Source organism: Apus apus, chromosome 2 (assembly GCF_020740795.1).
Source record: "Apus apus isolate bApuApu2 chromosome 2, bApuApu2.pri.cur, whole genome shotgun sequence".
Lineage (NCBI taxonomy): Eukaryota > Metazoa > Chordata > Aves > Apodiformes > Apodidae > Apus > Apus apus.
In genome coordinates, this window is record NC_067283.1 from 102,995,940 (window position 1) to 103,011,018 (window position 15,079).

Genomic DNA, 15,079 nt, shown 5'->3' on the forward strand with positions numbered 1-15,079 from the left:
AGGAGAAGAGATATTTGAAGAGCTTTTTTGTAGTTCAATATTGTGACACTAGATTTCTTTCTTAGTGATATATCCCTATGAATATAACCTGAATTAATTTATGAATTTATTTTTTGTGTGATCTGACACAAATTCCACTTACACTATAGCCAAAGACAGTCCAGTGTAGGTTATTTTCTTACATGGCAACAGAGAAGTAGCATATCAGTGTTTTTCACATACCCTTAAAAGACATAATTTCTAATTGGTCTGAGCTAAGCTGATTGAAAGATGCTTAATGGTTTTTACTGTTCTATTTAAATTGAAAAGGGATCGAAAATGTTTTATTGACAGTTATTCCACAGTTTTATTACCATATTTATAGCTTAATTTAGTCCTAGATCGATAACACAATGCTAATAACAAACACTTAAAACCCCAGTGCTTTTCCCCGAGTGTTTAATAGTGCAGTTTTCAGTAATAGATTTCTGCAAGCTACAGAAAACATTCTGTAGTTGTATTTCCGTTAACCTAACATGGTTAGTGTGGACTAAATGTTCTTCAGGTTAGGGATATGTAGTGTATGCATACCATAGCTTTCAATTTTAAATTGATTTCACAAAAGCCGGAACAATGTGGAGTTAGCATTTTTTTGTAGATCTGTCAAAGGCCTTGAATGTAGTAGCTATTGAATATGTTCTGCTATTCCTATTCTGAATTCTTTTCTGTTAGTTTTTCGAGAAGATCTTGTGTTCCCAGAAGTTAGTCTGTATTTTCCATCTCTTTTAGTTGGGTGTAATGATAAGCAATGAGTCTGCTTACAAACCTTACTGAGCTGCAATTAATGCACAAAGCAGGGACTTCTGCTGTGGACTTCTTAAGAACCCACTTTCTGCACGTTCTCCAAGGGGTTTTTTTTGTAGCTGGCCCAGTAGCTGATTATTAGCAAAGAAAGTCTCAGGACAATGAAAATGTGGTCTAAGTATAGAAGCATAAGTGAAGTTTAGCCGGTCATATGCATCCATGTTGTTGCTGAATGTATCTGTGAACATTTTTTCCTCTCTTTCCTCCTTCCGCAAGGCGTGGAGTATCACGTATCACAGCTGGTTGACTTTTGTGTTACTCATCTGGTCTTGCACATTGTGGATGATTCGGGACCGAAGGAAATACGCTATGATCAGTTCACCATTCATGGTTTTCTATGGAAACTTGCTGCTAACACTGCAGTATATATGGAGTATTGAGCTCAAGGATGATGAGCTTCCTCAGGTATCCGGTTTTTTAGAAAGAAAGGAACCTGGGGAGCTGGCATCAAAGGTAGGTGTTGCAAACAGCTGAGATTTATTTATGAAACCACAAAATATATTGTGATAAAAAATATGGATCTCTTGACATTCACTCATTATTCAGCATAACCACCTTCAGTAGCATTTCTACAATAAAGGATATGTCATAAAAATAGTGTTCAGAAAAGCTTGTTAAGCTAACACCAAAACAGATGTTACAGACATCTCTATAGATGATAATGGCAATTCTGTAGAAAATTATTAGTGGATGGAAATTACTCACTTGTTTGGTTTTATAAACTGGATGCAAAACTAGATGTGATTTGATTTGTTAGATTAATACCCATGGGACATCAGGTCTGTCTCTAAATATGATGGCAACTGGACCTCTGGTGTCATTGCAATTGCCAGTACTACTCACTACTTCATGATTTGGCAAAAGCAGCACTAGAGAGCTGTGACTGAGCTTTAATTCTTTATCCTCACACTTGAAGCAGCAGGAGTCAGAATCCATTTCACGGCAGAAACAAGAGAGTTTGTTGATCTTGGTGCATAATAGATTTTTTTTTTTGATTTTGTGAAAGCACTACAAGATACATTTGGTTTGGTAGGTTTGCTTCGAAAGAAGGCAATAAGCATAAATAGGAAGATTTTTCCTAGAACACCCAAGAGGGGCATCTCAGGGAGTACATCTGGTTGGCACTGTTCCCCTTGTGTTAATTGAATCACTTCCCTTCTGAGCCCTAATTACCATTTAAGGTGATTCTGTAAGTGATTTTCCTTGTTGGCAGTGCCCTTTGGACAACCATTTCTGGGTCTTTAATGCATTTGAAAATTAGTAAGTGCTGTATTATTTGTCTCATAAAGGTAGGGCTAGTTGAGTAAGAGAGCTAAAAGTCAGGGGGTTTTGCAAGAGAAGTTCTTCAGTTTCTCTCAAGTTGTAAATTTGTAAGAGACTTTGTAAATCTTTGAGTAGCTTTAACTGTCTTGATACATCAGCCCCTTTGACATTGTTTCTTATTAGCTGTATCGTTAAATATCTTATCTAAAACTAGCTGGTGTCAACAAAGGAAACTCTTGTGTATCTATGATGATTTGGGCATACCCATAAAAGTAGTAGAAGATGTCTGGTGAGGTTTCTTAGGCTGAATGCACTCAGTAAATTTCACAGAATCACAGAATGCTTTAGTTTGAAAGACACTTCTGGAGGTCATCTGGTCCAACTTACCTACTCATGCAGGGCCATCTAGAACTCATTATCCAGGACCATGCCCAGACAGCTTTTGAATATCCCCATGGTGGAGACTCCACAGCCTCCCTGGACGACCTGTGCTAGTGCTCAGCTACCCTCACAGTAAAAAAGAAGTGTTTCCTGATGTTCAGAAGGAACCTCCTTTCTTTCAGTTTGTGCCCATTGCCTCTTGTCCCACGGGCACCACTGAGAGAGTGTGGCTCTGTCCTTTTTGTGCCCTCCCTGCAGGTATTTATAGATATGGGTTGAAATTCCCCTGATCTTTCTCTTCTCCAGCCTGAAAAGATCCAGCTCTCTCACCCTATCCTCATAGGAGCGATGCTCCAGTAGCTTCATCTTTGTGGCCACTCACCTGGATCTCTCCAGTACCTCCATGTCTCTCTTGTACTGGGGTGCCAGAATGGGACACATCACTTGAATTGTGGCCTTACCAGTGCTGTGTACAGGGAAAGGATCACCTCCCTCAACCTGCTGGCAATACCTCTCATACATTTCAGGACCACCAGGCCTTTTCTGCCAAAATACTCTCCAGCTGGTTGGCCCCCAACGTGTAATGGTGCATGACCTGGTTGTTCTTCCCCAGGTGCAGGACTTTTCACTTTGCCTTGTTGAACTCCATGATGTTCCTGTCATCCCATTTCTTTAGCCTGTCAAGGTACATAGGGGTGGCAGCACAACCATCTGGTGTATCAACCACTCCCCCCAATTTTGTGTCATCAACAATCCTGGTAAGGGTACACTCTGCCCCATTATGTAGATCATTAATGAAGATATTGAATGGGACTGATCCAGTATTGACCCCTGGAGTACATCTCTAGTCACTGACATCCAACTAGATTTTATGCCACTGATCGCTACTCTGGGAGCTCAGCGGTTCAGCCAGTTTCCAATCCACATCACTGTCTGTTCACCCAGCCTATACTTCCTCAACTTGCCTATGAGGATCTTATGGGAGACAGTGTCAAAAGCTTTCCTGACATCTAGGTACGCAGTAACCACTGCTGTCTCCTCATCTACCAAGCCAGTCATTTCATCATAGAAGTTTATAAAGTTGTTTAAGTATGTCTTCTCCTTGGAGAATCCACTCTGACTATTCCTGATGTTTCTCTGGTCCTTCATGTGCCTGAAAATGGTTTCCAGGATTAGTTGCTCCATCACCTTAGAATCATAGAATCATAGAATGGTTTGGGTTGTAAGAGGCTTTCGAAGATCATCTAGTCCAACATCCGCGCCATAGGCAAGGAAATCTTTCACTATGTCAGGTCATGGCACAGGCCCATCAAACCTGACCTTGGATGCTCCCAAGGACGGGGCATGCACAACTTATTTTGGCAGCTTGTTTCAGTATCCCACCACCCTCACCTTCCAGGGACTAAGGTGAGATTGGTTCGCCTGTATCCTCCTTGCCTTTCTTGAAGATAGGAGTGACATTTGCTTTCCTCCAGTCTTCTGGCACTTCCCCCAGTCACCACAACTGACGAAAAATTATTGAGAGTAGCCTCTACGGTGGCAGCTCCCTCGGTACTTATGGGTATATCCTATCAGGACCCATGGATTTCTGTATGCTTAGTTTGTTTAAGTATTCCCTGACCCTCTTCCACCAGGGGTGTGTCTTCCTTGCTTCAGACTGTCCTGGTTCCTTGTCTCGCTCCTGTCTGGCTCACCAGTAATGTCATGGTTTGGGCCCAAAACAACAACAAAGAACCAGCCCCATGGCCACTCACTCATCTCACACACACACACACACTGGGATGAGGAGGACAAAGCTCATAGGTTGAGACAAAGGACAAGGAGGGTTCTTCACTTATTAAGGTCCGAGGCAAAACTGACTCAACTTGAGGAAAAAAATAATAATTTAATTTCACTCTAATCACACACACACGGGACACAGACAACACAAAGAGCAGTGGTTGCATGTGTTATCCCCAACCCTCTCTTCTCCCTGGGCCCAAATCACTTTGTTCCCGGTTTCTCTCCCTCCTTCCCCCCAGCGGCATAGGGGGACAGGGGATGGGGTTTAGAGTCGGTTCCCAGGCTGGTGGTTCCTGCTGCTCCTTCCTCCTCAGGAAGAAAGATTCCTTACAGTCCTTCCCTGCTTCCCAACGGGGTCCCTCCCGTGGGAGAGAGTCTTCCACGAACCTCTCCTTCATGAGTTCTTCCCACAAGGTCCAGAACTGCTCCAGCCTGGGCGTCCCACAGAGTCACGGGCTGCTTCGGGAACAGCCACCTCCCCTGGCACCGGGGTCTTCCACAGCTTCGCAATCAGAGTCCTCTGGCAGCAAATCCACTGGCCATAAAACCCAAGTCCACTGGCCAAGTTCACTCCTCCTGGCGCCTTTAGGAAATGTTCCACCACATTCTTCCATGAGTGCAGGGGGACAGCTGCCATCTCGCCATGGGTTGCAGGGAAACTTCTGCTAGGGCACCTTCTTCCTCTTCTTCTTCACCAACCACCAGCACCTTTCCTTCTCCAGCACAGCTCTTTTTTTTCTTTAAGTGCTCCCTCTGCTCAGGTGTTATCTCAGTTCTTTCATATGTTAATTGCTGAGGTGCATATATTGTCCCTCTAATGGCTCTTTGGCTGGGTTTGGAGCAGGGGTGCTTCTCAGCTTCTTACCAGAGCTACTCCTGGGGCCCTTTTCCCCCTACCAAAAACCCACCAAACCAGAACAGACTTTTGCACACACTCAAGGACATGTGATTGCTGAAGGCCAACCTTGCTAGCAAAGACTGATGCAAGGAAAGCATTTGGTACCTCACCCTTTTCCATATCCTGTGTCACCAAGGCCCTTGCCCCACTCAGCAGTGGGCTTTTCTAACCATGACTCTGTGTGCTTGGCCAGTGGCTCTGTATTCCTCCCAGGTTGCCTGGTTTATCATCCATCCCCAGGGCAAGCCTAAGCGTTCCAGCTGGGCTCTCACACAAATCACAATTCCACCTCTGCATCTTCCTGGCCTGTGCTTTCTAAAAAGCCTGTATCTCTCCACTGCAGCTATGTAGCCATCACACCCTGTCTCTGTGATCCCAACAAAATCATAGCCCTGCACAGAGGTCTCTAATTCCTTGTGTTTATCCGCCATGCCGAATGCATTAGTTACAGGCAGTTCAGAGAGGTACCTGGCATGCTGATTTCCCAGAAAGTATCTGGAAAGTTTCCCTGTACTGGTGCCTTGAAAACATTTCCTTGCTTACATCCAAATGCTTGACATGACCCCACATAAGCCCTGTTTTGTTGATTATGTGTTTCCTTTTGTTTCCATCACCCTAGCCACCCTTTTTCTTGTCAGGCCTGTCCATCACTCCCTGTCAAGGCTGCTAGTAACTCCACCCCTCTGCATTATTCCTAGTTGAAAGCCTTTTGAAATAAGGTTGGATTTAAATAAAGATTGTATTCTGTGTTCTGCAAAGAGAGGAAAACAGAAAAAAATGTGCTGTAATGTTCTGCATGCTGTGTGTCTGTGTTTCCTGGTCTGAAAAGGAAATAAAATTGATACTGTAAAAGGTGGACTAAAAGCATTTCTTTGATCTGCCACCCTTCAAGACTTTTCTTAAAGCCAGCTCTGGCTCTGGAAGTTCCGAAGAGAATAAGATGTAAATGCAGCAGGGAGACAGAGCTAATCACTGCAGAACAAATCCATGGTTTACAATTATCAATGGTTTGTGCTGCAAGAGCCAGAGCTCCCAGAGGCATCTGGAGAAGCTGTGACAATTCACACAGGCTGCCAGCCTTTTGCTGTAGCTCAGCTATAGCCACAGAGTCAGTGAAAACAGCTGTCACCAGCCTGGGGCCTCTCGCTTTTGCCATGAAGTACTTGCAGGTTAGATGAAAAACACGAGAGTTCTTTACATTGTACTACTGGCCCTCTCGTTCTATTGTATGCAAAATACTTGGCTCTGACATGCTTATAAAGTAGTGAAATAACCCTTGTTCTGCACCACTGAAACCAGTGGAAACTTTGCAGAATGTAAACATAAAATGAAGTGTGTGATGTACAGGCATCATGCTGTTTTTTGAATTTTGGCCATCTCTGAGAATTGCAAGCTGTTGAATTTAGCTTTATGCAGTACACAGAAATGCAGTTTTCATTCAAGAGATTTATTTATTTCTATGGTATCCTGCTGTTATGGAATCATCATCGCTTAAAGCTCTTCAAAGAATTAAGAGCCCTCTTAACTTTTGTAACTGCTCCAAATGCAAGGCATATTCAGTTGACTGTGTCTTTTGTAACTTGAAGACATATAATGAAACTTACGATTTTTAAATTAATTGCATATAAGCACCTAAAGTACCAAACCTCCTGAATCAAAATACTTAATAATAACAATACATTTGTCTGCCTGTGCTTCTTCCCTGGAAAAAGGGAAAATATTAATTAAAATGGACAGATGGAAATTATACCTATTGATATATAATGAGAAGGTCCTTAAGCTTGTAAGGCAGGAGTTAAAAACTGAATAGACAGGGGAGAATAGAACCATATAGGTAATTCCCTTTAAGAACAGATGTGGAATGAAAAGTTATTGCTCAATGGAAAAGTGTGAATGAAATAAAGTTGGTTTTAATACAGGACATTTCCTGAATGACATAACTTCCACAGAGATGCACTCTGACACTGATGCCATCATGGCCATTTTCTGATGGACAGAGAAACCAAAGGGATGCAAAATTTATGAGAACATATGTTTGTATTAGCCAGGTATAGGATATACAATTATTCTGTTATTTTGGGTTTTTTTGTTTGCAGATTCTTTTCACAATTACTTTCTGGCTACTGCTGAGGCAACACCTCACTGAACAAAAAGCACTTCGGCTAAAAGAAGCTACTTTATCTGAAGTCAAAGTTGGAAGTGAAGAAAATGAAGGAAAAGGTAAAGCCACATCCAGTTTAGTTCTTCAGTCATGGTAAAAGTTCCAGTTACTGCATTTTTGTAATGCTGAAAGCAATTAGTAAGACATCATTATTAACTAAGGAAGAGATTGCAAAATCTGTGCAGCTATCTCTCAGGATATAAAAATAAAGCACCTTTGAACTTCAGAAATGCCGATAAAATGAGAATTTTATTTACTGCTGAACTGCAAAGAAATGAAAGATAAATGAACTTACTCATTTGAGAAATGTTATGGAACTTCCAAATAATCAGTTTACTCCTGTATCCCAAACTCAAACATACAGATTAATTGCTTTAGGAGTTTGACCACAGGAGGTAAAGAGCTTACATAGGAAAAGTCAGTTACTGAATTCCTTGGAAGTTGTGTTTGCACATAAACATTTCCACAAAACCAGAATTTAAACTACTAATTTAAATGGAGAAATAAGCATGTCTGTTTTCAGTTCAGGGTCTCATGCTGTAAGAAGCATACCTGAGAGCAAAGTTTACTGCTACAGTTTCTGTTCATCCAACAGCTTGGTGGCCCGTTCTCTCTTTTGCTACTGTGCAACTTTTCTTGCCCTTTTGTGTCTCTCTGGATGTTGATCTGAACAAGTTCAACTCCCTAAAATGGTAGAAGACCATGCTGGGAAGCAGTGATACAGCTTCCTGTTTGAGTAATACAATATTTGTCTCAGTAAAATGACTGATCAGTGCCAGAGCTGGGCACTTAAAGGATTTGCAAGGCAAGAGCAAGGAAAGACAAAAGGAATGTGTAAGACTTTTGATGGTGAAGTCTTGATGTGGTTCTCAAAGTGAAGAAAAGCATTGCAGCTGCATGCTCTGAGTTCAACAAGCCTTGTTATCTGGATGCTTACGTGTCCTTGCTATTGGGAGACACTTAATGCTGCCCTCCACAAGCCACACAAGGTTAATAACTGGCAAATCCTTCATATCCTTCATAGGGCAAAAGCAGCTTGCTTTTTCCACAGTGGCATGGGTACAGCAGGAGAAGCTGGAAAGCCTTAGTTTCTGTGAAAAACAACAGTGTCAGTGCAGCATTTCTATTTTTATGGCTTGTTTAGTTTTATACTAATGTTTTCTCTTGCTTGTGGTTTTTGGAGGTACCACAGTATTCTCTAAAGGATGAAAATCAAGATGAGAGGTCAAACTCAAGATGAGAGTTTAAACTCAAGATGAGAGGTTTCTGGCAGTGCTGGTGGTTTGTTTTCCAGTTTAAAAGGTTTATTACCTGGGAGTATAGGTATTGCCATGAGAAGTATTTCGACTGTTACCGATTATGCAACACTTAGGCTTTAATTTTCCACTACAGCTGCCTGCATTTTAGACAAAGTAAGACATTTGTCTGGTAAGGATATATAGCTATGCATTGTATGGCTCCACGAGCAGGTTGAAGCTTGTATGAAGTTAAAACTCTTTCCCCTATTCTGGAGGCATGTTTGATTCAAAAATACTATGTCTTGTGAATATTTTGTTTTAAATTTCTGTGTTGTGTGCAGAGATTTTACTTTCCACCCATTTGAATTCTTACTAAAAGTCCCCAAAACAGAGAGAGGCCAAATGTGACTCTGTATTTGCAGAAGAGGAGTTGCAAGAGGGAGAAGTGCCAGAAGAACAGGAAGAGGAGGAGAAGGAGAAAGAGAAGGAGAAGGAGAAAGAGGAGGAGGAGGAGGAAGAGGATGATGAGGATGAACAGGATATTATGAAGGTCCTGGGGAAACTGGTGATGGCTATGTTCATCAAATACTGGATTTATGTCTGTGGAGGCATGTTCTTCTTCGTCAGCTTTGAGGGTAGAATTGTAATGTACAAAATCATCTATATGGTATTGTTCCTCTTCTGTGTGGCCCTCTATCAGGTAAGGGAGAACTAGTGTTAACTAAAGTTTGTTCTTTAATACAATGTTTCATATGTTTAAATTGGTAATAAAGTAGCTCCAAACAGAATTAATAAACAGTGTGTGTGTTCTTTAGTTAGATAAAATATAAAAATGTCATTTGAAGGAGTTAAGACTAATTCTCCTTTGGCGTTTGATTATAGTGACAGGCAAAGTGTACGTATAAATTAGATGCATATGATACACACCTTTGCTATGGGACTCCACCTCACTGCAAGCTGTGGAACCTGTGTGGAAAAATTCTAGGCCTGTGCATGTCCTACATAGCCACCAGTTTTTGTGACAGCTGATCCACACAGCTTCCACACCCCAATGAACATGGAATCCCTGTCCTTCTGTATTTTCATCACCTAATGTTGATGAAACTGAGTGACTGAAACTGTCCCTGACCCTTATGTCTGTGGCCATGTCCCAACAGACATTTTTACACAAAAATGTGTACTTGGGTGCATACGCCTCAGGAGTAAGAACTTATCTCAAAGAACTGTGGCTACCATTGAGTAAGTGATGTTCCCTTCAGGGCAGTAAGGAAGAATCATGTTCCTGGTCTTTTCTCGCCAATACAGTGTTGCCAGTATTTTTATCTGTGTCTTGGCCATCAGCTTGTTTCAGCATCTTTTGTGTGTGATTTTCAGGTGCATTATGAATGGTGGAGAAGGATTTTAAAGTACTTTTGGATGTCAGTGGTTGTTTACACCATGTTAGTACTTATCTTCATCTATACGTACCAGTTTGAGTCGTTCCCTGGGTTGTGGAAGAACATGACAGGCCTGGATGAAAGCAAGTAAGTGTTTTAATTTAATTTCATTTTTTTCTAAGGACTTTTGAGTTCAGTGTGGTGCAGTGCTCTGAGACCACTCTTCCTTCTTGTGAGGGAAAAATATCATGCAACCATCCTCAAGCATAGCTGACTTTAAGCACTCAGCTCTGAAGCCATAGATTTGTTGATGTAACAATAAAGATCAGCATGATCATGAGAGAGGCTCAAAGAGTCGTATTTCCTCCCATCTCCTGCCAAGGCCTTGGCACTGCTCCTGTTCCCAATACAGTGCAAATACTTCTCTCTCCCTGTTTGAATGTAGAAGTAAGATCTTGGGAGAGATTAAGAGTAGATTTTCAGAGTGTCTGGAGCTGATGAAGGTGGATTTGCCATGATGTGTTGAGTATTTCTCAACACAAGCTTACCTGACAAAGTATGTGCAATACAAGTGCATCTCCAGGGCAGGACATTCAGTCAGGGAGAACTGATCTGGTTCAAGAGATCTACGGCAGGGTTGATTCATCTAGGGCTGTACATTATAGTATCTCTGTATGTTACTGAGTCCAAATGCAAGATGTTTGCATCATGAAACTTCCTGGTTTGTAAGAACTTGAAGAACTAAAAACAAATAACAAGTACCAGCTGCTTATTTCCCATTGCAAAAGATTAGAAATAATGTCTCATGGCAAGGAAGAGATTTTGATGTGAAAATGTGACTCAGTGGCTTACTTTGTTTTCTAGACTAGAGGACCTTGGCTTAAAACGGTTTTCTGTGGCTGAACTATTCACACGCATCTTTATCCCCACCTCGTTCCTGCTGGCCTGTATCTTACATCTTCACTATTTCCATGACCGATTTCTCCAGCTCACTGATTTAAAAGCTGTAACCAGCAAACAGGACAACACTATCTACAGGTAAAGAAACAAAATAAAATGAGTAACTAATTATCTGTATTAAAATGCTGTTTCTGACTATCTTGTAGTGCTCACTTTCCATTAGATATTCTTTGTCTTTGCTGTGGCTACCTTGCTTAAAAAGAAGGGAGGAAAAATAATCAACAACCCTTAGAATCCAGCACCCTGCTAAACAAACCACAACCAACATATCTGTCTTTCCCCAGGTTCCCCTACACTTCAAAGTTTTTCATTTTAGGGTACATTTGCAAAGGTAGTGCTATTATTTATTTGTTTGTTTGTTTATTTATCTCATCTTCTTTGACCTTTACAGGCAGTTAGATGCTTAACTGCTCTGTGTGCCTTTTTGTAGTTCTTATAAATAATACAAAACATGTCTTGTAATTTGTGATCTGTTTGATCTGTTTATCAATGTCCATTTTGAAGTTCAAGTGAAAATTAGGAGATCTTTCACAAATACCACACTTGCATTTTGCAATCAGGCCTTTTTGTAAAGGTCAGTTTCAGAAATGGAAATATCCCAAACCTGTGGTCACTATTTAAAGTACTGACCCTTGGCTGTGCTAACTCTCTGAAACATTCAGTGATCTTATCAAGAAGTTAATTAGCATTTTTTCAGTATTCTGGGACCTCACTTTTCCTGAGTTTAACTCTTCCATTTTCTCCTTCATAAAACATATCTGGCCTAGGATCCTGCTCCAGGACTATGAGACAGAAAGGGTTTCATAGTACATAGTGTCATATTATGCAATGGCATTTACTCTGATTCTTTGAAGAAACTAATTCATTTGAACACAGTTTTTTAAGTATTTACGTGTCCAGTGATAGGTGTAACTCAGCTGCACTTCTATGAATGGAGACTAGCTGCACAACATCACGTACACCATAGTGTGTTGTAGAATTCTGATACTTTGTCTTAAAAAGGAATTGTGTTCTAGGACTTGCTAGATTTGCAAAAGTATTTCAGGTATTTTTCATGCATTCCATTTAACATGAAACAAATTCACAGTGGATGTTATGTTTGTACGTTTGTGTTCCCTATCAGCAGTACATGTGAATAAGATCTACTTTTATAGATGCTTCTGGTTTCTACTTTTACATAAGTTGCCAAAACCAGAACAAATCAAACTTGATGACATTACCTAATTTTTTAACCTACCTTTTAAAATTACTGTTTGCATAAAGCTTTTTCCTTTTGCTTTTCTTGAATTACTAAATCTGATGGTAGATTCAAGGTTCCTTTGAAATGGCCTGTGAGCAAATTTCTCTGTCCGTAGCAGACTTTTTGTGCAGCAGCAGGTCAATTTTAACATCTCTTTAACTGGACAGCCTAGCCCTGAAACCAAAGCCCAAATAAGTGTCTGAGCTGAAACTGTTTTTCCTGGGTTGAGGCATTTGTGACACTGGAGGAATGCAATACACATTGCAGTAACTGTGCAAGCTGTTTTGTAGCTCTCTTTGCACTTGGGCTGAGTAACACAGAAAGAGTTTCCACAACCCTCCTAGTGCAATACAGTAGGCACAAAATGGGGGGGGGGAAAAACCCAAGGCACTCCCAGGATTTAGATGGGTTCATGATACAGTAAGTACACTTAGCCTGTGAAACCACAACTTGCAAATCTTCCTGTTATTTCTGAAAGACTGCAAAATACTAGCTACAGCTCTCCAAATGCTGGCACGAACAGAATCACTGTGACTAAAGTCATGTTGTTTTCAGAGCATGGTACCACTGAAAATAAAGGTACAAAATGTTTTCAGTGTCCTGTTGAGAACAAAAAAAAATAGAGATCCATAGCAGAAAAGAAGGGTTTAGGGTGTAGATTTTATAGGTAGTCAGAGACATTTTATCCAGAGAAGGTGCTGAAAGTAGACATTTGTTGTCACACCAGGCTTTTTACTGAGGTATTGTTACAAGTGAAGGGGATCATGTGATATCTTCAGCTTTTTTGCCTTGCTACTATACTGCTATTTTTTTAAGTCTAAATGTGTACTAGATTGTTGAGTTGTCAGAAAAGTAGCTAGGTATTTTTAATTCTTAAATGTGGTATATGTGCTACATTTGCCATTTTGCAGTATTTCACAGTCACAGTTACCATGTATATTGTTTGTTCCTACGCAGAAAATTGTGTCCAGTACCCAAATGAGAACACTTTTTTTGTTGTTTATATTGCCTTAAACAATGTCTGACGTGAAGATCCACCTGTTTTCTTCCCTCCTGATGTGATAAATCTGTACTGAGCATCAACCAACTTCATAGTTCAAAGCTTCAGGAGAGCTCAGCTGACATTTGTACTGATGATGCATAAAGCTGGATAAGAACTAGCACAAGAATCAGCTTCAGCTTAACCGTAACTCTAGCAACAGAATTAAGTTGCAGGGAAAATGAAAACACAGATTAAAGACTCATATGTATGTGCAATTTTCTTACAAAGACACTAAAACATTATTTTTGCCTTGAAAACTCGAGCATTCACTCAACAGCTGGTTTACCTTTCAAAACTGCTTTTGTGCTGCTTCACAGAAATTTGAAATAAACTGAACCTTAATTCTGAATAAGCAGACAGAACTCAATCGTTTTAATAGCAAACTTGTTGAAACAAGCTCCAGTTCCTCTGTCTGCCTGTGAACTGCTGTGCAGGGTCATGGTATTATGTTTGTATCTAGCTGAAGATTCCTGTTAAAATTGCTGAGACTGTTCATGTATTAAGAAGCTGCTTCACATGAGCAAAGTTTGCAGTGTGAGTTCAAGAGTAAAGCTTTGACAGCTGCAAATGGAGGGGACACGAACGGGCAGTTCTCACTATTTAAAAAAGGTTTATTTTACATCTGCAAGAGAAAGAAAAATCCTCTGATTAGGACTTCACATGCCCATTTCCTTGCTGCACCATGAATTACAGAGTGGCAGAGATAAAGGCAGTAAGGAAGAAATTTCTGTGGTATGATGCTTCATTATAACTGTCTTCAAATTAAAAAATAAGCCAAATAGCTCTTCTTAAAAATATGCAGAATATTCTTTGGCTTACTTGAGATAAAGCAATAAAGGCTATTCTTACATCCTGGGCTCTATAAAAAGAACCTGCCATTCTAGCTGAAGTTGCATATGGTCTAAATGCATAAGCTAGCTTAAACCTTTCACTGCATGCTGTATGTTAAGCTTTCAGACTGTGCTTTGTTATGACAATGTGTGTCTCTTGGTAGCCAGGAAAGAGCATTCATTCCTGTTTAACTGTTTCCTTTTCTCTCTCTCTAATTCATTTCCCATTTTCATCTCATGCATTCTTGTGCTTTCATCTCCCACTTCATAGCCATGCCAAAGTCAATGGCCGTGTTTATCTAATAATTAATAGGTGGGTACTTCAATTCTTCCTTTCCTTTAAAACAAATATACCTTAACTTTTTTGCTACTTCTTAATTGCCTTAAAGCAATGTATGTTCTTGCTGCACAATACTGGGAAGTAAGCAAGGAGAGAATGTTGATCAGGTGTTGTAGTCTCGTAAAGCTGTCAAAGCAGTTAATACTTCTCTCCTACATATGTATAAGTTGTGAGTTCATCTTCCAGCTGGGAATTCTTCTCTTAAACTTTGCCCATGCCTCAATACAGGAATAATTGGTGCTATTTGCAATTGGCTGCAGACAACAGACTTGGTTGAGGAGGCTCATTTATCTACCCTTTGTGCATGGAAAGATGCATGCTTGCATGTGCACACATATACAGAGCCACACAGAGACACACGTCCCTGTCTTCCTCACAGGCACGGAAGAGGGGATTTGAGGTCCAGGTCAATTAAAGGTACAGTATGTATGTTTGTACAGACTGAGATTTCCTGATTCACAGGCAGAATTGCAACATGTGGGACACCGAAACCACTATGTGCTAAGGATGTTAATTCATAGGTTGGGTCGGGTGCTGCGGGATCCAAACTTCAAAAAACCCATATCGCCATTGTGGTCATCTCTTTATAAATGGCATCTTGAAAATGGTTCCATAAAGTAGACTTCTGTCAAAATATTTGACTGGAGTAAAAGTGGGCTTTTGTTTAATCAGCTCCAAGATTGGAAGGACTTCTGTGTTTGTTGTCACTACTGAATGTAAATAGA

General features: G+C 40.6%; 1 protein-coding gene across 1 annotated transcript in view; it reads left to right on the top strand.

The window, feature by feature from the left end:
• PIEZO2 (piezo type mechanosensitive ion channel component 2) overlaps nt 1-15,079 on the top strand; it is a 320,085-nt gene that overhangs the window by 227,054 nt on the left and 77,952 nt on the right. The window contains exons 13-18 of the mRNA XM_051612156.1: nt 1,060-1,296; nt 7,264-7,387; nt 8,989-9,266; nt 9,941-10,089; nt 10,807-10,980; nt 14,286-14,327. Coding sequence (XP_051468116.1) covers nt 1,060-1,296; nt 7,264-7,387; nt 8,989-9,266; nt 9,941-10,089; nt 10,807-10,980; nt 14,286-14,327 — 1,004 coding nt within the window. The remainder of the gene's footprint in view (nt 1-1,059; nt 1,297-7,263; nt 7,388-8,988; nt 9,267-9,940; nt 10,090-10,806; nt 10,981-14,285; nt 14,328-15,079) is intronic.